The 22,761-nt window shown below is 38.2% G+C and overlaps 3 protein-coding genes across 3 annotated transcripts in view; all 3 read right to left on the reverse strand.

Annotated features, from left to right (window-relative positions):
- LOC109832552 (glucomannan 4-beta-mannosyltransferase 1-like) lies at positions 2,489-6,965 on the reverse strand. The gene is made up of 10 exons (XM_020399893.1): positions 6,896-6,965; positions 6,426-6,769; positions 6,192-6,290; positions 5,142-5,394; positions 4,467-4,577; positions 4,079-4,215; positions 3,875-3,988; positions 3,511-3,710; positions 3,178-3,372; positions 2,489-2,979 (listed from the first exon to the last, which is right to left on the reverse strand). Exons 1-10 carry the CDS (start codon positions 6,900-6,902, stop codon positions 2,814-2,816), a joined length of 1,626 nt encoding a protein of 541 aa, XP_020255482.1. The 5' UTR covers positions 6,903-6,965; the 3' UTR covers positions 2,489-2,813.
- LOC109832553 (glucomannan 4-beta-mannosyltransferase 1-like) lies at positions 13,800-19,787 on the reverse strand. Its single transcript, XM_020399894.1, has 9 exons — positions 19,145-19,787; positions 18,951-19,049; positions 17,307-17,559; positions 16,682-16,792; positions 15,994-16,130; positions 15,740-15,853; positions 14,960-15,159; positions 14,667-14,861; positions 13,800-14,548 (listed from the first exon to the last, which is right to left on the reverse strand). The coding sequence occupies exons 1-9, from the start codon at positions 19,409-19,411 to the stop codon at positions 14,386-14,388; spliced, it is 1,539 nt and encodes a 512-aa protein (XP_020255483.1). The 5' UTR covers positions 19,412-19,787; the 3' UTR covers positions 13,800-14,385.
- The window catches only part of LOC109832429 (probable mannan synthase 11), a 9,575-nt gene continuing 8,180 nt past the window's right edge, over positions 21,367-22,761 (reverse strand). The window contains exon 10 of the mRNA XM_020399796.1: positions 21,367-21,779. Coding sequence (XP_020255385.1) covers positions 21,620-21,779 — 160 coding nt within the window. The 3' untranslated portion in view covers positions 21,367-21,619. The remainder of the gene's footprint in view (positions 21,780-22,761) is intronic.

Raw genomic sequence — 22,761 nt, forward strand, 5'->3', positions numbered from 1 at the left:
TCTCTCTCTCTCTCTCTCTCTCTCTCTCTCTCTCTCTCTCTCTCTCTCTCTCTCTCTCTCTCTGCTACTGGGATGGATCTAATACAAACACTTGGGGGTTATTTATAACATTGATTTAGGGTAGGTAAACACTATTAGAGTTAGGTGATTAGTATAGCTAGGTGGGTGTAAAGCTGCTGAATTTCAGCATCTTCAAGTCCAAGAAAAGTGTCCCCAGCCTCATCACAATATTGCTTGGTGAAAAATTACAGAGGTGTTTTATATTTTTTTTAAGGCGATTGACAACATGAGTTTTTGGTGTCAAAACATGCACGAGATTGGTGTGGTAGAGGACAATGGACAAGATGCAGTGTTAGTGGAGAAGTGTGGAAAATACATCTGGAAAGAGGATGCAACAATAATTGAGAACAAACATATGCCCTGTTACTAAATTGTTTCATGCATGCACATCTTTCCTTTACCTCCTATTTAGATCTTCCAACACTTTGTTTCAAGACATCGGAGCAAATGTGGACCTAGTGATTGCCCTTAATAGATAACCTCCTCCTGACTATTAGAGAGGAAAGCTATCAGTTGATGATATCTGTTAGCAATGGAGGAGAGTTGTATGATAAGATAGGTGACTTAGAACAAGAAGATTTGTGGTTCCATCCCTGTGAGTTGGTAAGATATTTCTCAAAAAATTAAATATTTAAGCTACATCATAGCAATCATGGGGCAGGGTATGGCGACTGACTGTATGCTCTTCATCCATAACAAAATTATAAATTTTTACCTTTCTTGATACATTAATATGCAGAGTAGAAATACATCAAACAGTCCTTGTCATCCCTTTCCTCTCACTTTGAAACCAATATATCAGATAGAGTAAGAATCAGCCGTTTAGGGTTGACAGCTGAAAATCATCACTCTCATCCTTTTTCTACCTGGCAAAAGCTCTCTAGATTACCACATATCACAGGGTGCAACATTAAACTTAAAATTTATGTTATTTTTGTAACCTTATCTATAATAAGATTCGAGAGAGACACACTAACAAATTTCTCTAGTAAATCTCTTGAAGTTCGTGCCTTGTCCGTTCAATTTGTCCCTTCATCTTAGGACGGCAGTTTGTTCGCTAACTGGCATGATGGAGAGTGCAATGCGACTATGTGAGATGAGATCAAAGTATGACTTCCATTTTTTGGCACGTATTAACATATCATGCATTGGTGAATTAGTTATAGAAAGATGAAGAACACGAGACGGTAAGAAGGTGATAGAAGATGAAGTATTTTACTTTTGTCATACATAGAGAAATGTACCATTTAGTTCAAATTCCAGTTTTGCTAGATGTAGCCCAGCTGTTTGATTTGCGTTTGTTCTTACTCTTCTCCTTCAGGTTGATTAGGTCTGAGTCACTGATTTCCTACATCAGACTACATTCTTTAATTTGATTTCAGTAATAAATACTCACTTTAATTCACGTGAAAGCCCTTGCTGGTGTGAATACTGAATGTACATTCTAATTGCAAAAAGAAGGTATGCTAATGAGTAATGATGACTAAGGTTTGAGGTATAGGCTGATATTTGATACGTATTGACCATATCATATCAGATTTTAAGCAAGTCAATCAAGGCCAATAGCGTTGATATTTCATAAATGACAAATAATCCGATTTGATATTTTCTAATAACTAGTAATGCAAGATACCTGAGGTTTAAAGCGCAAAATACAATTTGACGGTGTTGAAGGAAAAAACATTTGATTAAACAGACTTATCCTATGCATTGATAATTCCAATCAATCTTTGTCGAAATCGTCCAATTTCAGAACCAGTACACTGATATCAATAAAATGAAAACCAATACCGTTATCAACATATACATTTAAAGGCTGTTTTGAGCATTGTGTTGCTTATGATGTTGGCTGAGTAAGAAATCATAGGTACAAATGGTAAAATAATCAATGTACATGTGCTAAATAGGTTGATACTTCAATAGTTTATTAAGCATGCAACATAAAATGTGTGAAACCTTACTTAGCAATCATGTGAGAAAGGTAAGAAAGTTCATAGTTTGAGCCAGAATCTGTGAAATTTGAATTGTTTCTCACACTTCGAAATTTAGAATCTTCACCTGGAAATAAGGAAGCAGATTATTTTCGCTTAGCTCAACAAATGAAGCATGGACATCATCTTTACAGTTATTGTTCTTGGTCCCCGTTCAACATTAAGCAAGTTAAACTTTTTTTAAGCCTTCCAACCTGGTTCAATACTTGGGGATTTTTTCAGCAAGAGGTCTCGAGGGAAAGGATCTGAAGAATTTATCCCGTTAAATATTTCCTGCGTGACTGTGGTATGGACTGAAAGCAAACCAATGTACTTTTCTATTTTGGAATGTCCGACCCCGGAGCATCCCTTTGATGAACTGGAATAAAGACTGGTAAAGAAGATCTCCCATGAATACACGAAGTGATTAATACTCTGGCCACTTTGTTCTCACGAAATGAAAAAGCAAACTGGCAACTTGATTTATCTTATTCAGATAGACTTTGAATTACACATTCTGTGGCTTAAGATGCCACCTGCTACAAAAATTATAGTACTGACATTTTGGAAGACAAACAAATACAAATGAACTTATATCCATTCACTACTGTTTGTCTGATAATTATCGCACTGTCCAACCATAACTCTTGTGTCAACCGCATGGGATCTTTTATTATATGCCATATTAACAATTGTAGTGGATCATCCAGGGTGGGGAAAAAGAATCAAAGCATGAAGAAGGACAAAAGAGGTTGCGTGATACTGGTCTCCACAATATTGCCTCTACTTGTCTCTAGGAACAATGGTGCCAATATAACCAAATCCCATGATTATGAATGAGATAGCCTGAGGAAAGATGTAGATGAAGTAGTAGTCATCACGATAGACGTAGTCATAGAGAGCACACAATACTAGGTACGCCCCTGCTACGAGCTCCAAGATATGAAATCTGAGGAATGAAGACCATAACTTCAATTACAATCAGTGATTATGGGGGGCAAAAATAAATAAGTAAAACTACAACTTCTTAAATGTTAAAGACTGGATATGACTTCCCAACTAATTTATCATTATCAAGACTCCCTGACACTGTCTATGTACCATAGGCAAGATGCATCGTAGATGTGAAAGAGGGGAACATGTTTACCTCTCCCAAAACTTGCTTTGGAATCTCTTAGCGATACTTGCAGCTGAATTTGATTTCAGTAGGTCTCCTAATTTCTCAGTGACTACCCACTCGTTAGCTCTCCCGGCTTCTAATAAGCCAATGAAGACAGCTTTGCATCGGTGCAGGGCCATTACATTCTCAAACAATACCCAGAAGATGACTAGGTGGATAGATCTGAGACAGAAGGACAGTTAATTAGTCCTCACGTAAGTGAAGAAAGCGAGAACCTTATAAGTGATTTGTAGAAAGGATATTTCAAATTGTTTGCTGTATGCTATGATTAGGAAGGATGAGAAACATGAAGTTTCTAACCTTGGAGTTCCAACACAGTTGAGAAGAGTAATGGTTGTTGGGAGGTAAACCATTCCCCATTTTGGGATTTCAACTTCGGGGAAGAACACAGAAAAAGGGATCACCACACAATAAAAGAAGAATGTGACAGTATGTGATACTATCCTTCGGGCTATGAAAAAGCTGTAGATCACGTAGAATTTCTTCCACAGGGATACTTTCTGCACCAAGAAGGTAAAATATTAGGTTAACTGAATATTTCTTGTGATCTATATATTTATCTAGCAAGGTTCTAAAGAGTGAACAAGTAAACTAGCTCTCTGTCATCAACATGTAAAGTTTAACGTAAGTGAAAAAAAATTTAAATACAACGAGAAGGGAAAACCTTGGCATAAATAACATCCCATAACATTTTTCTGAAAAGATTTGCAGGTCCGCATGACCATCTGTGTTGTTGATAACGATAGGCCTTGAAAGTGCTTGGAAGTTCACTTTTAACCTAGAAATCCCCAAAACAGGATTCATGATGCTCTTTGTAATCAACATTTTGCTAGGTTAGCATAAATACGCAGACAGATTAAAGTTTTACCTGCACGTTGCCTACATAAACAAACTTCCAGGCTTTGAGCCCTGCTCTAACTGCTAAATCCATGTCTTCTACTGTAGTTCTATCTTGCCATCCTCCTGCGTCATTGATGGCCTGGATTCTCCAAACACCAGCAGTTCCTATAGCCACATTTCAGGGATAATGTTTATTCTACAAATTAATTGACATTAACATTTAATGTTTACTCTACAAATTAATTGACATTAACATTTCACATTATTTCAAATTGTTGTCATAACACTTATGTAACCATACTCTTTTGAAGTGAGTGTCATCATTCTTAGGTAGGTTTTTGATGACACAGCTGAAGTTTAGTAATATTACAGCAGAGTACTCCCTTGGTGTCCATTACAATTTTGAAGGCACTTACCATTGAAACCAAAGAATGCGACAGTCGATGAACCTGATTCTTGCTCCACCTTAAAGTGGTAGTCCATTGACATCTCCTGCATCCTTGTCATTAGGCATTCATTGGCATTTACTGCAACACCAGGGAGTTGAAAAAGAAAAAGAGAAAAAGGTATCATGAGCATCATTTAGAAATAGGCTTATGGCAAAGAGATAAATCATTTGTTGATTAAATGTGATGTGTTTATCTTTACCGTAAAGGTATGAGATCCTTTTACTCTGTTACTTTACTAAAGCATAACAGTGGACTTGCAAAAGTAAATATATACTGTAACAACCTTTCATACCTGTTGACTCGTAAAACAGCTTGGTTTATGTGTAATTGTTTATAAGCTGTTAGCTTGCGTGTCTGCTTACCTGATTTAATAGTTTACAAATAGCAAGTATCTGCTGACATAATTCGTTTTCGCACGTGATGGATTAATTATGCAACGTTTGATACAATGATTGAAGAAAATTAATAATCAGTTCTCCAGTGACTTTACATGCATCTCTCAGAGATAGCATTCTCGATACATCTAGCTTGAACGAATAGTTATTTGCTCAAGTTGGCATTAACAGAAATATTATCAGGTCGATCAGTATTTAAATTCGAAAAAAAAACTAGGCAGCTTCTTGAGTTTACTAGTAAGCTCACCAAATTTCCAGCGAGCTTGCACAAGAGCAATATCTGGATTGTGAACAAGAAAAGGGATTGTTCTCATGAGAAAATCGGGTGAAGGTTGAAAATCAGCATCGAACATGGCGACATATTCGCATGGCTGCACATAATCATATGTCATCCCTACTTTGAGGGCACCTGCTTTGTATCCGTTCCTGTTATTCCTCGTCTCGTATTTAATATTCTTTCCTTTCTTTAGCCACTTCTCGCACTCATTTCTCACCAATTCCTGTAATCAAAGGATATATAGAATCGAGTAATTAGTAGAGCCTCTACGTAGAACAATTCTGAAGCCTGCGCAGTTGTACAGGAAGTCTGGAGTTCAAGTATCCTAACATCCTAAATGGTTTAATATGGAAGTTGAGAAGAGGTAAGCAGCTAAGTAGCTTTGGATATTGGTGCTATTCAAATTTCTAATTGTGTTAGTAAACAAGTGGGTGATTAATTTTGTCAACTAACTAATCCAACTGACAAGATCCAATTTAATTAATGGCTAGAGATGTCTAAAAACAGAAGCATATGCTCATCAGCGAAACGTGAGCCGTGACAGGTGGGGAATAATTCCAGAGTCCCCAGCAAGAAGAGTGATGAAGTCAAATATTTACCTAGTCAATCACTGCTAAAACTAATTCAAAGAAATCCAGACAGCTAAAAATGTTTAACTGCTGGAACTTGCTAAAATCTTCATATTTATTAATTAAAAAATTTCACCCCACTTCTATTTAAATGCGGTGCATGATACAGGGATTTTCCAGCTGCTATTAAAAATTGCCAATAGGTGTTTAAATAATGCCATCTACTCTAGTTTATGTACTGCACCAGTCATAATCTCACCCCTAATAACGCGAACATCGGAGAATGTAGACCATTTACTTGATTAACTTGGTGGGGGCAATATGATAAATGTGTCTGATTGTTACATGATTATGGTTAAAAACTTTTAGATACAAAACAACGATCATTTCCAGCACAGGGACCGCTAAAAAGGTTTTTCGGGGGAGAGAGATAATTGAGTAAAATTCAAACCTTGATGATTGGATCTGTAGAATCGTCGAGAACTTGAATTATGATCCTATTGCTAGGCCATGATATGTTACATGCAGCTCCTACAGACAGCTGGTACACCTGCGTTTTGAATTGCTCATCATATTAGTTGATGATTAACTATGACAAATGATTCCGGTTAACAAATCCATGCTATCTTTTGGTTGAAAAAAATACAAGGAGAGGAGAGTTCATGAGAGAACGATGCGACCTCACCTCCTTCTCATTGTACATAGGAACTTGGACGAGAACCATAGGGTAAGCTAAGTTTCCGGTCTCCTCATCCCCCGCTATAGGATCACATTTATATATCCTCTGTGGCCTGCGCCGAAATACCTTAGCATACAGGCTCGCAGCACACATTGATACCTTTTCAATAAACACCATTATCGACATCACCAAGCACAAGATCACAGCAAAGTTCACCATTGGAATGATCACCTTCTCTCTGATCTTCCACCATATCAACCATATCCCCTCATGGAAGTCAATTTCCGCCACAGAGAAAAGAAGCTCGTATCCCTTATTAGCCACAAGGACTAGCACCCGAGACAATTTGGCTACATTGTTTGAAACAAAACCAACACTATATATGTTAGTAGCGAAGAGAAACATTAAGATTTTTTTTTTTTCACATGCGATGAAGTAGAAGTCGGTACTAAAGAAGACAGTAGTAGTATTAGTACCTTCCATTAAGTAGCTTAGCCTTCTTCTCAAACTCCACTCGTATAAACGTGTTAGTTAGAGAGAAGGCTATGGGTGCGACTTTCTCCTCTGTGGTTTTGGCCTTTTTATACTACAAAGAAGTGCCTACTTTAAAAAAAACCATGTGTGAGATCTGAACACGGTGAGACTCCTACATTATTTCGGTATAATTGCTCTAATCTTATTGTCTTTTTTGGAGCATATATAATTGATAATAATTGTTTAGTGATTGAGAAAACTCATGGATGATGATTGATTAATCTTGGCATAATGTTTTAGAAGGTGCACACATTTCATATCAGAAGGATGCGATGCTGCTGTGTTTTACTCGCGGTGAACCATTGCTCGTGAAATTCTAACTAAAGTGTGGTCAGACGCTGGCTGGAGTTTCGATCATGTCATGCTGACAATCAAACTAAAGGCCCCTCTAGGGAATTGAAAAACATTAATCAGAATGACACAAAATCAAAAGAGAGAGAATACAAAGAAGGAAGTGTTGGTTTTGGTCGTGTGAAGAACGAAACCTGAAACAATTCTGCGAGGCTGAAAAATCGCGGGTTGGTCGACCGACTGAGGAGATCCGGTCGACCGAAGAGACTGCAGAAAACGAACTCAGGAACATGCTCTGGCCGGTCGACCAAAGCTGTGTTGTCGGTCGACCGAGGATGACCAATCGGTCGACCAAAAAGGTGCACGAAAACCTTGTAAGAAACTGCTTTCTGGCCAATCGACCAACACACATGGTCCGGTTGACCGTAATCGGTTTTTCCAGTTTCCTGATTCGTTTGGGAAACTGTTTTGGGCCAGTATGCTATATATACCTAAACGGTTTTAGGGTTAATAGCAACATAGAAAAAGAGGGTTTTAAGAGGATTCTTTCAGAGAGATCTCAGAGAGATAAAAACATATTTGTGGGCATTGTAATTTACTTCAATTAATTAAGTTTTTGTGGTGTGGCTCCTGAAGACGTCGGCACGTTTGCCGAACCTCGTTAAATCTGGTGTTCTCTGATTTGATTATTCTTTCCTGCAAGTTTTTCTTTTATTAATTTGTTGTGATTTCCTACTTGTTAAACTCTTAACACAAGATCCGTAAGGGCACGGGTTCGATTGTGTGTTCGAATCCCCAACAGGAAGTATCATTTTGCATCTGCTCAATATTGCCGAGTGAGGACATCTTCTCTCGTGGGGTTAAGACAAAAAAAGCGATTTACAGTCTTTTAGACGTAGAAGAATTAAATAGTTGTACAAGGGATGTTCTCTCAGCACCAGAACAAATGCAGCCAATGACCAATTGATCCATGGGTAGCATGCATGCGTGTCAAATTGTTTTGGTAGGCAGGACTCATTTTTCCAAAGATAATTAATACTGCTTGTTAGAATGAACATTAGACGAGTTTAGTTTATTTTGTTTACAGGCATTTAACATACGCATTTCTTGCCTTGTACTCAAACCTATCATCTATACAATAGGTTGACATGGCTCATGAACAATATCTCTCTCTCTCAATTTTCTTTCTACACTAGCAAGCGTACGGGCAAAACAACGGCGATGCACTACAATTGTGAGGGCTCCTAATTTGGTGACTGTTGGATTGGACCACAAATTTTAACCAAGAACATGAATAATTCATTTTGGACCCGAACTTTGGGACCCCCTCGGGGGAGACTTGAGAAATAAACTACCGAAGGGGCAATTTCGGAATTTCAAAAAATTAAAGTCGTGTTCTTTTGCCTTTTCTCCTGACGAAAAGAACAATTAAACCCCCTCATCCAGCATGGATTTTCGCCAATCGAGACCCTACCCGAAACAATCCGGAACCATGCCCAGCTGAGTTGATTTATTTTATCGGTGAGTGATAATTAGCCATGGGAATCCCTCCATAATAGCTATTACCCTTTTTTTTTATGCAAAATGCATCAATATGCCACTGAAAGTGACAGCAATTAAGGACCAATGAAACAAAGATCTCTTATGTCAAAAATACCCATATTCTCTTTTAATTGAGATTAGTGAACGCCAGATATAATGATATGTTTGGGAGTTTACTAAAGGGTAGGAGAGGAAATGTAAGTTGGGGAAAGGAAAGATACGGCAAATATAATATCTTGTTTGGGAGTTTTATAAGGGGAATAGGGGTGAACTTAAATTATGTTTGTTGTGCGCAGCGGAAATTTCGGTAGAGTTTCTGGTGCACAATAATAGAGAAAGATCCCAATAAGAATTACCGTCTCACCAAGAAGACAAGAATCTGAAGCGGATATCTCAACAAGGTGAGATATCGGCTCTTCCTCTCATCAGTTCTAGGACTGACCTGTCGAGGGATCCTAAAACTATTACAATGGCCACAAACTCAAACAAACCAATTTTACGTGGTTCGGCAAACTGCCTACGTCCACGGGGCAAGGAGGGGGAGATCTACTATTAGAGGGAGAGAACACAACTAGGGTTTACAATCACTCAATCTAAACCCTTTCATAAACTCTCAGATCCCTCACACAAATACTCTCTCAAATAGATACACAAATCAAAGAACAGCTGCAAAAGGACTTTGCTTTTTCTTTGTGAATAGCCGCCAAACACCTCTGTACGCTGCCCTGCTTTTCACCTGCACCCAGCCCCTCTTTGCTCTCAGCCGCCTTTTTCTTTTGTTCTGTACCTTTTCCTCCTTCCTTCGCACACACGAAAACCTAGAAAAACTAGGTATTTATAGGCCCAACAGAAGAAAACGCGGTTTTAGGTGGGCTTGTGGGTAGCAACCAGTGGTTAAAACCCGCTGAACAATCCTTATCTCCTCATACCACATCACTTCATGAGACATCCATTTAACCGCTGGACTCATGTGATCCCCCCACGTGATTCATCAATCAACAATTCTCCACCTCGGTGAAGTTTTCCCAAAACTGAGCCGACACCAACCAAAACAAATGTCCCACTTGTTGCATCCAGTACGCCACGGCAACGGACTCATGACAACGGACTCCATCCACACAAGTCGAGACCCAAACGGGAGTGCGAACACTCACCCAAATGTCGGTATCTACTCACCAAATCAATCTCACCCCCCATCAAATAATCCAACATGGCTGCATCATAAAGACTGCCTACGTATCCTCTTGCCCAAGGAATCAAACCTTACGTAGTTCACCCAAATGGCCGCTAACGACCTCAATCCAATAGAAGAGTTCGCAACCCTTCTCCAATATCATCAACTCTACGGCTGATAGCACCTCCAATGGCCTCAAACACCTCCACCTGAGGCGAACCAATGGCCATATCCAAACTATGTCTGCCAGCTGCACTCGATTCAAAACCCAACTCATCATCTGCAAAATGACTTCCACGCTGTGTCACCTCAGCTGGAATTCCAACCAATGCAGAATGACCTGGAGTATGTGGGAAAATCCCTACCCAATGTGGAGTAGCATCACTCTCCACCCGCTGCGATACCTCTAAGGTCTGTCCAAAACTCTCCACTTGCTGAGAGTCAATTAGCTTCCTCATCGAAGCCTCAACCAAAGTGACACTACCAGACCTATCTTCCAATGGATTTTTACCTCCAATCACAGCAGTTGACAACTCTTTAATAGGATGACCCAAATATGTCGAAGCCTCTGTCCAAAAACTCTTCTGCAGACCATTGCTTGACAACAAACACCGATCCTCCTCCAGCAAGGCACGGTTCTCTAAATTTGTCACTCTATCTAGTTGTCGCAAGATTTCCTTTCCAACGAAGTGTCTCGAAATGCCGTGAGCTCGGCTCCAATACAGAAACAGGTCCATCTTGTATCTCCCACCAGAATAGAGTACCTTCACCTTTCTGTCTATCACACACTTCTTCAATCTGTTGGATACTACTAGGAATTTCTCTAAAGGGGATTTGGTTGCAACCCAAACACGCCTAGAACAGTCACCAACAAAAGAAATCAAATGCCTATTACCTCCCAATGATGCCCCCTTGGAAGGCCCCCAAACATCCACGTGAACTCCTTTAGAACGACCATTAGCACGGTGAATAGAGGTGCCACACTTCACCTCGGTCTTCTTGCTCACATCAACATGTTCACTGGACTTCAAACTACAGGTCTTCGCACCCTCTTTCAATCTATGCGAGGAATCAATACTGGAATGACCAAGCCCCAAATGCCGCAGTTTAGTCGAATCAATAGAAGTCGCCAGTTCTCCACCTGCCACTATACCTCCAGTCAAGTAATACAGGTTATTCCTCCTGGCGTCCTTCATCATAATCCGAGAGTCTTCCACAATCTTGAGAACCATGTCCTTAATTCGAACATTCAGACCCTCTCCAACCAAAGCTCCAATTGAGATCAAGTTCTTCCTCAAAGAATGAACATATCTCACATCATTTAACTCCCTAACAGTCCCGTCAAACATCTTTATGCGAATTCTTCCTATCCCAAGGATCTGGCATGCACGGTTATCAGCCATGTACACCACACCACTATCCAGCTTCTCAAAACTGGAGAACCATTCCCTTCTAGGGCACACATGATAGGTCGCACCACTATACAACATCCACTCGGATTCCTCCGAATAGCTCCATGTAGGACTAATAGAAAGCGAATAAATAGAAGAGTCAGAATTATTACCATCCGATACGATATTTGCTTCTGATGATGGTTGCTTCCCTTTTTCCTTCTGCTTATTCTTCATCCATTCGTCGAGCTTTGGGCAATCTTTCTTTCAATGACCAGTCTCTTTGCACCAAGCACACTGATCTTTTCCAACTGTAGGATGCCCTACTCTAGACTGTGACTTCCAATTCTTCCGGTTCGGATTCTTCCCTCTTACGACCAACGCCTCTGCTACCGGCTCAACTGAAGCCTCCTTATCCTTCTTTCGAAGCTAATAATTCACAAGTGCAGCAGTGACCTCACTATACGAAAGTGATGCCTTCCCATTAATCAGAGTAAGAACCAGCAGTGACCTCACTATACGAAAGTGATGCCTTCCCATTAATCAGAGTAAGAACGAAGGTCTCATATTTCTCGTCGGGCAAGGAACTCAACAACAAATGCCTTCCCATTAATCAGAGTAAGAACGAAGGTCTCATATTTCTCGTCGGGCAAGGAACTCAACAACAACAACGCCTTGTCCTCATCCTCAATTATGACATCCACATTCGCCAAATCCGCAAGAAGTTTCGTGTAGTGGTTCATGTGATCTCTAATGGAGGTTCCCTTCTTTAATTGGAAACGATAAAGCCTCCTCTTCAAATGCAAGCGATTTTCCACACTCTTGGTCAAATACTTGCTTTCGAGAATCTCCCAAATCTTCTTCGCAGAAGTCTCATTCATCACATCATATTTTAGATCTTGAGTCAAATAAGACCTAATCACACCACACGCCATTCGATTCATCTTTTTCCAAACCTTCTCTTCAATCTCATCTGGCTTGCCATCTAACTCCAAGGTATCCTCCAAATTCTGCGCATTCAGCGCATCCAAAACCTCGTATTTCCATAATCCAAAGTTGTTTGTGCCATTAAATTTCTCCACATCTATCTTCAAAAACTGGATATTCAGACTTTGAATGGTCTTCGCGCCAGAAGCACCTCCCTCGACACCCGAAGCACCTTCTTTCCCTGACATCTTACGCACCAATGAACGAAGAATAGATCCAAAACTAAAAAGATAGAGTCTTTACCAAAAGATCCCACCTTTATCACCAACGAAGCCCTAAACGAGCCTTCAAATTGATCTACTCCTCCAACCAAACCCTAGATCTGAAATCTGGGCTCTGATACCACTTGTTGTGCGCAGCGAAAATTTCGGCAGAGTTTCTGGTGCACAATAATAGAGAAAGATCCTAATAAGAATTCCCGTCTCACCAAGGAGACAAGAATCTGAAGCGGATATCTCAACAATGTGAGATATCGGCTCTTCCTCTCATCAGTTCTAGGACTGACCTATCGAGGGATCCTAAAACTATTATAATGGCCACAAACTCAAACAAACCAATTTTACGTGGTTCGGCAAACTTCCTACGTCCACGGGGCAAGGAGGGGGAGATATACTATTAGAGGGAGAGAACACAACTAGGGTTTACAATCACTCAATCTAAACCCTCTCATAAACTCTCAGATCCCTCACACAAATACTCTCTCAAATAGATACACAAATCAATGAACAGCTGCAAAAGGACTTTGCTTTTTCTTTGTGAATAGCCGCCAAACACCTCTGTACGCTGCCCTGCTTTTCACCTGCACCCAGCCCCTCTTTGCTCTCAGCCGCCTTTTTCTTTTGTTCTGTACCTTTTCCTCCTTCCTTCGCACACACAAAAACCTAGAAAAACTAGGTATTTATAGGCCCAACAGGAGAAAACGCGGTTTTAGGTGGGCTTGTGGGTAGCAACCAGTGGTTAAAACCCGCTGAACAATCCTTATCTCCTCATACCACATCACTTCATGAGACATCCATTTAACCGCTGGACTCATGTGATCCCCCCACGTGATTCATCAATCAACAATGTTGTTTGAGATTCCAACTCTACCCTTTTATTTGAAATAAGAAGAATAACAGCTTCAGAAACAGATCAGATAAAAAAAGGAGTGGGGTCTGAAAGGTGACATTTGCATAACCATCAAATTCTAAATTAGGTATTCCAGAATAATATTTTTTAATGAGTCACAAGTTGGGAGAAGCGCTCCTTAAATTTACAATCTGTTTCTTTATCTAAACAGAAACATAGATCCTGTTTCTATCCGAGTATTTGAGAGAATAATCATGCACAACAAAACAAAATCTAATCTTCCATGTATCCCCCCCAAAAAAAAAGTATAACCTGAATATTACAGTACATTTATCTCAAGATGAAAAATATTGCAAATCTGAAAAATAAATAAATAATTAAGCTCTCATGAAGTAGGGAAAAGTAAACAAATGTCAATAAACTGTTCTGTCCAATCTATATTGGCTTCTGAATTATTGCATACATAGCTAAACAAAGGCAAAAGTGTATGCCAAGCAATACAATTGGAAACGTTGAGCAATGCATTGCAGTACATGTTCATTTAAACAAAAAGCTCTTCTTTCTTCGTTGATGCATCTTTTCCTTGCATTGGATCTCCTATGAGCCTATGCAGCTGAATCTGATTGGAGATGACATGTATAAAACTACATTGTAGCTAATCAAAGAGAACTTGAAAGATATGCCTATTGGCTGATCAATCCTAAAAATTTAGAGCATCCTCTGAATCACCATCGTTTGTAATATATAGCCGGATTCTGCTACCAATCGACTCCGGATAACACTCATTTACCGGAAATGATCACCTTCTGGAGGACAAAGAAGGTAGCAAAAAACTGATGCTAACTATATTATTCCTCGCATTCCGATTTACTTTCACTCACACTCAACTACTAAGAAAATACTACAATTCACTCAAAATCGTAAGGTAGACTTGACGGTAATCACATTGTCCCCAATATTCCGCTGTACTTTCGACCTCCTACAAGTTAGGGACAATGGTGCCAACATATCCAAGACCCATGATGAAGAATGCAAGTGATTGTGGAAATATGTAATAGCAGAATTTACGCCTTCCATAGTTGTAGTCATAATAGGCACAAGTAAAGAGGTATGCTGCTAGCCCCAACTCCGGAAGGAGAAGCCTAGAGGAGAATAATAGCCAATGCCAATTTCAAGTCAGGATTATTCCAGACTATTTAAGGCATTTGAGAGCTGAATCAATTTGATATTTTATAGAGAACACATCCAAGAGGAACATACCTTCTCGTGATCATCCACTTAAATCTTTTGGCTGCTTCTTTGATGGTGCTTGCCCTTGGAGCCGACCCTAACTTCTCGGTCACAATCCACTCATCCACTTTGCCTACCTCCAGTAAACCTGTTATAGCTGCTTTCATCCGATGCATAGACATTACATTCTCAAAGAAGACCCAGAGGATTAATAAGTGGATGGATCTGTGAGCACAAGTTACGATACACTTTATGAATTAATGAACGATTGATCATGTATTAACTCGAGCTTCAGGAAATGTATAGCCAAATAAGGTTCATACCTTGGCGTTCCAACTGAATTTAGAATTGTAATTATTGAAGGAACATAAACCACCCCCCAATCTGGAATATCAACCTCAGGGACAAACACTGATGCCGGTATTATAACGCAGTACAGCATGAAAGTGATGAGGTGGCCGATAATCCTTCGAACAAAGAAGAAATTGTACAGCATGTAGATTTTCTTCGCCACAGACACTTTCTGCAAGATATATTCAGACCACAAATACCAAAGGTATCACAGAAACTAATTATCATTAAACAAACACAAAACTAGTATATCAGTATAGTAAAGGTTTGTTGGTATAAGTTGCTGGCTCATTTGTCAAATGAGCTACCAAGATATAAAGGTGACGAGGCCCGTATATCCGATGTGACTAGCAAGGTGAGCCTTGCCTCTTGTCCATTGGCAGTTCATTTAGAAAAACTAGTTGCCACTTCATATATCCATTATTTCCACACAGTAATTGTGTAGTGATTGCTAAAAGGTTTATACTATAAATCCCTTTCTAATCAGCACGATAAAAACACAGGTAAACAACAAGCACAGACAGTACATGAATACCACAACCTATCATGTACCCACCACTTCCTAAAGTTCGGGTACTCATTCATTCAGTCAGCCCAAAAAAAAACTATGATGTTATTGGCTTCCAAAAATAAAAGATGATAAAATTGTAATATGAGGCACATTCTTTTTCCCATATAAATGGAGACAACTTATTCTCACGTTTTATTTAAACCGCGTATTATATATTCAAGAAAGAGTTGAACATGCTGACCTTTGTCCTCAGAATCTCTCTTACTGCTTTTCTAAACAAATTGGCCGGTCCACAAGCCCACCTGTACTGCTGATTTCGGTAAGCATTGAATGTGCTTGGCAGTTCACTTTTAACCTGCAAGGCACGCCAAACAGAAATCACTTTTAACATGCAACTTGCTTTTCGTTTAATTTATATTTCCCATTTCAAGAAAATTTACGCTCGAAATGAAATCAAAAGTTCATGTAATAATTTATATTATACAAAATAAGTACCTTAACATTGCCTGTGTATACGAATTTCCAACCTCTAAGACTTGCCCGAACTGCTAAATCCATATCCTCTACAGTTGTACGGTCATTCCAACCTCCTGCATCTATCAGAGCCGATATTCTCCAGACACCAGCGGTTCCTATAATGAAAAGACTCACATTCTTGCTTTTTTCCTAACCCCTCCTCACCTCAAAAGTTATGTAGAATGAACTTTAGAACGAGCCTACTGAAATATAAGCGCTCCTACAGTGATATATTTGGATTCAACTTGCTGGACTGAAATTTATTTGAAATTTGATAAGCAATGAACTTCGATTCAGATGTTCTTTCAATTTAAAGATTTAAAAAATTCACTTATTCAAATTCACCATTCTTTTCACCCTAAAAAATTGTATTATTTGCTTCCACGCCACCAATAGATTAAGCTGTAACATTACATCAGAGACGAAAAAAGTTAAACTAGTGTCACACATGTTGTTACTTCCTTTTTTCATCTTTTATCCAAATTATCACCCTCTTGTATTCCCAGCCAACAATGAACAGTAAGACCTCCTTTCCTTAAAGGACTCCTGCTACAAATCATCTTGAGAGGGAAACTATTCCTTACTCAAATTCTATATATGAACGGACCTTTCACATAGAAATTAAATATTTACTTATCACAAGACATTCCACACACATTTTGCTTACCATTGAAACCAAAGAAGGAGCACATTGTTGAACCCGACTCTTGTTCAACCTTAAAATGGTAATCCATTGACATCTCTTGCATCCTTGTCATTAGACACTCATTGGCGTTAACTACAAAAACAGTTTCAGAAGTTAGATTTTGACTAAATTTTCTTAAGAAAGCAAAAGAAGATAAATGTGCATAAACATATGTGACATATATCTATGTCAGCGACATATATCTATGTCAGACATACATCTATGTCAGCATCAATAGCATCATTCAAGCTATATGCAACCATAACTCTCTTAGCTATAGGAACAACTTAAATTCTAGTCAAGGCACACCTAGCAATACAGGACCATGCCACGAAACTTAAAAGGGCACTTCTTGTGCATAGAGACCTACCTTGTAGGTTATACAATTTATGTCTATGAAACCAGAAAGATCCCCCAATTCATCTTTGATTGGAAGTAAAAAAAAATATGAGTTGAGATACTGCCATCAAATATTCTAGGGAAATCTGAATTATCTTCCGGATACAAAAAATATACAAGAACTACATAGATTCACAGAGAAAGTATATGCATGCTGTACTAATACTTGGAGACAAAAGGATACTATTTTAGAACCAAATGTACTCACCAAATATCCATCGTGTCTGAACTAGAGCTATTTCTGGATTGTGGAACATAAAGGGAATAGTTTTCATCAAAAAATCAGAGTCAGGTTGAAAATCTGCATCAAAAATGGCCACAAAATCACAATCGTCGACGTATTTGTGTTTCATCCCTTCTTTCAAAGCACCTGCTTTGTATCCATATCTGTTGTTCCTTATCTCATACTTAATGTTCACGCCATTGATAGCCCATTTTCTGCATTCTTGCTGCACTAGAGTCTACCATTGAGGGGAAATTAATGTGTCAGCAAGAACCAAAAACTTCTAAAAATAACTTAACAAGTTGACAATCCAGTGGAAACACAAGAGATGAAGTAATTGTGCTGACATTTTGTACGCTCACAGTTTCTGAAAATAGACTTATATTCACAAAGCAAGAATGTAGTCTAAATTGTAACTGAAAAGAGAAACAAAAAAGAGAAGAATACAGGAGCTTCAAAGCACTTATCCCGCACAAAAACACATCCCTGGAAACTTGAAGGTCCTGTTTCAACTAAAGAAGGTGGAGCATGCACTTTCTTTTTTTTTGGCCCACCCACAAATTTACATTGTTTTATGTAGAATATAGACCCAAATACCTAAATGAGTCATACAAGGTTTTCCTCTTTTTTCCTTTTCTTTTGAGGGATGTCATGCATGCTGAGAATGGACTACAGAAGAAAAATAACCCATGTAAAGCAAGGCTAGGCATTAAATAACCACTACCATTATATGAAATCTCTGAAGTTATGGTAAGAACTGAGAGAGATATATCTATATTTAATACTCTTTATGGGCTAAAACCTGTATTTTGTTTAATCTGCTTTTGTGTCCTTCTGACCATTAGACAAGAGTGGCTATTATATTAACTTAAAGTACTCACCACCACAAAAATTTATGTTACTGTGAGAGCTGAGTGATATAGAGTTATATTCTAACAATGAACACCAAGCTGAGCCAGATTAATCTGTCTTTATTTTTCTCTTCGATATCTGCTTCTACTCCAAACCTGACGTTACAATTTATGATGCAATCTTAAATCCTTAGACGTTATTGTTTTTCAAAAAAAAAAGTCATAGTACAAGCATGAAAAATTGAGGCCCGTCAAGACACAGGCAATATCAAAAACGCGTTTTGTAGCATATTCGGAGAAGCCCGTAATTTAAGATTTAGTCAGGGTTAGGATCACGATAATATTATGAGCAGTTAAAATGAAGCATAAGGTGTATGACATGCTAAAGTGGAGAAGCTGTCAATCTTCCACCAGGAATAGGAAACAGCTCCTACCTGCGACTGCAAACACCTATAAACTAAAGATAAACATAAGAAAAATATATAGTACACAATGATCAAGTTTCTAAAAACAAAATTATGGTCCATAAGATTTTTTGCAAATGAAGATGGAAAATGAATTCACCTCCTCCCTGTTACAAGGTAAACATGATCATCCAGCTCAGCACATTGCCTTGGATGAAGGAAACAGCTTGAAACTCACCTCCTATCCTATTGTCTGGACTCGTGATACTTACACTCAAATGTATTCAGTTCCAGGCAGTTTAAGAAATACTTCAGAAAAAAGGTATAAAATATGGAACTAAACTATACAGAAAAAAATAATAATTTTTATTCACCTTAACTTCAGGATCAGTTGAATCATCAAGCACTTGGATTATTATTCGGTCAGACGGCCACAGGATCCTACATGCAGCTCCAATTGAAAGCTTGTACACCTGCAACTCAGAATTTTGCAAAATTAACCAACTCTACTAAAGAAAATAACAAGGAGTTAACACAAAATTAGATGCAAGGGGTTATAGAGCTTCACCTGCTTTTCATTATACATCGGAACTTGGACAAGGACCATGGGATAGGCTGAGGTGCCAATCTCCTCATCATCTCTTATCGGCGCACACTTGTATATCTTCTCTGGCCTGCGCCGGAATATCTTTGCAAAGAGACTAACGGCACCCATCATCACCTTCTCGATCATCAGCATCACTGAGAGTATGAGGCACAGTGAGACAGCGAGCCTCAGCATTGGAGCCACTGTAGTTGCTCGGAGCTCAACCAGCATTATCCCTGTTTGGTCCATTACTAAAGACTAGCAGGACCAAGGAGTTGTTGCGTTCACAACAGATGAAAAAGATACAGAAGATTTAAACACAATCCTGCCTCAAAGATTCCCACTGGCATACTACAAGTCTAGTAAGTATTAAATAAAATTAATTAAGATAGTTAATTCAGATACTTTCCTTTCTAGAAAATCTTCTCTAGCATTTAATGACAAAGATGGGAGGTATCCATGGGAAATATGATTTAAAAATTATTTTAAAATTAAAATTATAAAAGTTTGTTCCTGCTTTATCAAATAGGAAAGTGGGCATTCATGAATCTTCTGCTGGAATATTAGCTGGTTTCCTTAACAGGAAAAGGAGTATGAACCTAAATCATTTTCATTTAAAATATAACTCGTTGGAATATCAAATTCATCATTTTGCAGGATAAACATGTGTTTTCTTGCAAAGAAGCAAAAGGAGTAAAATTAAGGATTAGATGAGTCATACAGCAAAGACATTAGTACACGTACGATGGTTTTTCTCCGTAAAGGGAGATAGAGAAAAACCATAAATAACTTCTATCTCCCTTTTGGAGAAAAGAGAAAACCCATAACAATCTTCTATGTCCCTTACAGAGGAAAATCATCATATGTGTAAAGGGAGATAAATGTGTACAATGGCATTCCGTAGAAAATTTGATCTAGCTTTCAGCACGCTTCTGCATCATAGAAAGAAAGGATGGACTGCATACGTAGATAAGTAAATGCATTTCTTAACATGCAGTTGGAAATGTTTGCACATAGGGGGGAAATGGCAAGTAAAAGAGTGAGGATTTAAGGACTTGAGAAAAGAATACATGTGTAATTGTTATTTATTAAGACGGATGTTCAGCAGTAGAGATTCCAAGGGCATTCCATTGAATATGTGATAGTTAAACAGGGGCTTCACATAATTGAAAATTACTGCATAGTTCATCGTATGATAATATTGACAACAAACCATGTGTTTTTTATATGATAAAAATATAACCATATGCAAAGATGAAGGTTATCTAATTGTTAAAATCATATCAGGAAAATAAAATCATGTATATGGCACAAAATATGTCCAAAGCAACCAATACATTATAGCCAATAAATTTCCAACCACCCCCTGTATTGTACTTTACAAATCAAGAGCAGAACAAACTATTTGAGACCTTAATGCCTACAACAATAAATATTAAGAAGTAAATACAGAAACAAGGGAAAAAATCTCGAAGATCAAATAAATGTATAGAAGAGAGGCTGAAAAAGAAGAAATTGATATATATTTAAAAGTATAATCATAATTTCGACAAATTGTTGATAATCTCAAATTGTAAATGATCTTACCTTTGCTTACACAAGTCATAACAAATCTTACATGTGACTAAACCATTTAAAATACTCCGGAATTTGAAACATGTTGTTCATGACTTATTCAGGAATTCCCATAAGATGTCAATTAATTTATGCTATTTGCTGCTACAACGTTAAGGTTGCATGCCCCTATTCTAGCAAGTGATTTATATGACAAGGATACACATTTGCTTTTGAATTATCTAATGATGATCTGTTTTCTTTCCTATCCAATTTTGTTCGATGTTCGTTTTGACAAACCTGGCAAGGGAAAACTTCAAGTTCCTATAATAAGAAAGCTCTATTAAATCCGATGGCACTGTTAGGACCATCTGAATAAGGTATTGCAATTACAAAATTACAAATGCTCCTACAAGAAGGTAATTATTTTGTTACATTGTAGCTCAATCAACAGATAGGCTTTGGACTTAACATTATCTTGTTACATTGTAGCTCATCCATTTCTATTCATGGGAATTCTAAGACATATGATGCACAAAATCCACATAAATATATTCAAACACATTGGAATATGGACATAGATATCTTCACACATTTCCTAGATTGCAAATTAATATACGAATATGCATGATATACTATAACAAGAGAGGTTGATCAAAACTATGAAATTATTCTTGGGAAATTTTCATTAAATAATTTTCCTATCTAATAGGCAACATTTGTATAAGAATATTACAAAAGTTTATACATCCACACCTGTGGCAATATCAAGCGAAAACATCACAGTGTTAGAATTTCTTTTGTGATGCAGTAGCATTGTGCCATGATCACTAAAAGAATGACAGATTCAAATAAGATTAAGCACTGATGTTTCTTTGAACATTATATTGTAAGTGTTTCTTGCTAGTTGGGGATGAAGGTTCCAACATAACCGAGACCCATGATGAGGAATGCAATGGATTGTGGGAAGATGTAGAAGTAGTAGTAGTTCTTCCCATATGCAAAGTCATAGCACGCACATGCTAAAAGATACACTGCCATCCCCAGCTCCGGAAGAAGAATCCTGATAAAGAGTAATTCCATATTTCAAGACTAAGTTCAAAATGACGAATCATCCATACATGACATGTTTGATATCTGGCAGCTGTGTGCGTGTGTGCGTGTATGCGTGTGTGTAAGTGTTATAAAGAGTGTCACTAAGCGTCTGCTTAACTGCTTTGGGCCCTTAGCCACTTTCCACTTGAAAAAGCCCATCCAAAAGCGGACATGCCATGTAAAGCATCCCAAAACGACCACTAAACACAAAAGCGCCACCATAACATTTTCTTGTCATAATTTACATTAAGTTATTAACTTCTTGGCTATTCGATGTACATAGCCCACTACATATTAGTTTATCGCATTACAATGTGTATAATATTTTGTTAACAATGTGTGATTGAATTATGTTTTGTTACACATCTATTTCCTGCTTAGGATCTCGATAAATATCACATATGCATTTGTACAAATTTTTTCCTCCAACTTTTTATTGTTTTATTACTTTTTAGTGTTTTTCTTGATATTTCCTTTTTTTAATTTTTGATTTTATCCCTATTTAAAAAGAAAAAAAACGCTTGATGCTTTTTCTCGCTTAAGCCCCAAAAAACCTAAGTGACACATTGTCGCTTCACTTTGCTTTCCACAACCATGGTGTGTGTGTGCGCGCGCCCACATGCATGTCACTGTGTCTTCAAGTGAAATAAGACCACATATTACAAGGCCGATTCACAGATGAGAAATAAATTACATCATTGTTAATTGCTTGATACATGGAAAAACAATAGTGTTGATACATGTTGAGAGATGTTACATAACGTGGTTTAGTCCCACATCGGGCATGAGACCAGACTTGTATCTACAGTTAAACTATATATAGAGCAGAGTATGAGGCCTTAAGCTCATAACTCCTTTTTCTCCAAATCTCTGATATTAACATGGTATCAGAGCCAAGTTAAAAAAAAAGGTACCAACCGCCACCGTCCTCCTTAGCACAGCCCGCACCC

Source organism: Asparagus officinalis, chromosome 3 (genome assembly GCF_001876935.1).
Source record: "Asparagus officinalis chromosome 3, Aspof.V1, whole genome shotgun sequence".
Classification (NCBI taxonomy): Eukaryota; Viridiplantae; Streptophyta; class Magnoliopsida; order Asparagales; family Asparagaceae; genus Asparagus; species Asparagus officinalis.

Excerpts from the sequence above, each read along its gene's own strand:
- LOC109832552 (XM_020399893.1), bottom strand. Across the intron at positions 4,578-5,141 it reads GCAAGCTCGCTGGAAATTTG|TAAATGCCAATGAATGCCTA; the intron begins GTGAGCTTACTA and ends CTGGTGTTGCAG. Across the intron at positions 3,711-3,874 it reads GGGATGTTATTTATGCCAAG|AAAGTATCCCTGTGGAAGAA; the intron begins GTTTTCCCTTCT and ends TTCTTGGTGCAG.
- LOC109832553 (XM_020399894.1), bottom strand. The coding sequence starts at position 19,411 with ATGGACCAAACAGGGATAATGCTGGTTGAGCTCCGAGCAACTACAGTG. Across the intron at positions 17,560-18,950 it reads CAACTGATCCTGAAGTTAAG|ACTCTAGTGCAGCAAGAATG; the intron begins GTGAATAAAAAT and ends CCTCAATGGTAG. Across the intron at positions 14,549-14,666 it reads AAGTGGATGATCACGAGAAG|GCTTCTCCTTCCGGAGTTGG; the intron begins GTATGTTCCTCT and ends ATTCTCCTCTAG.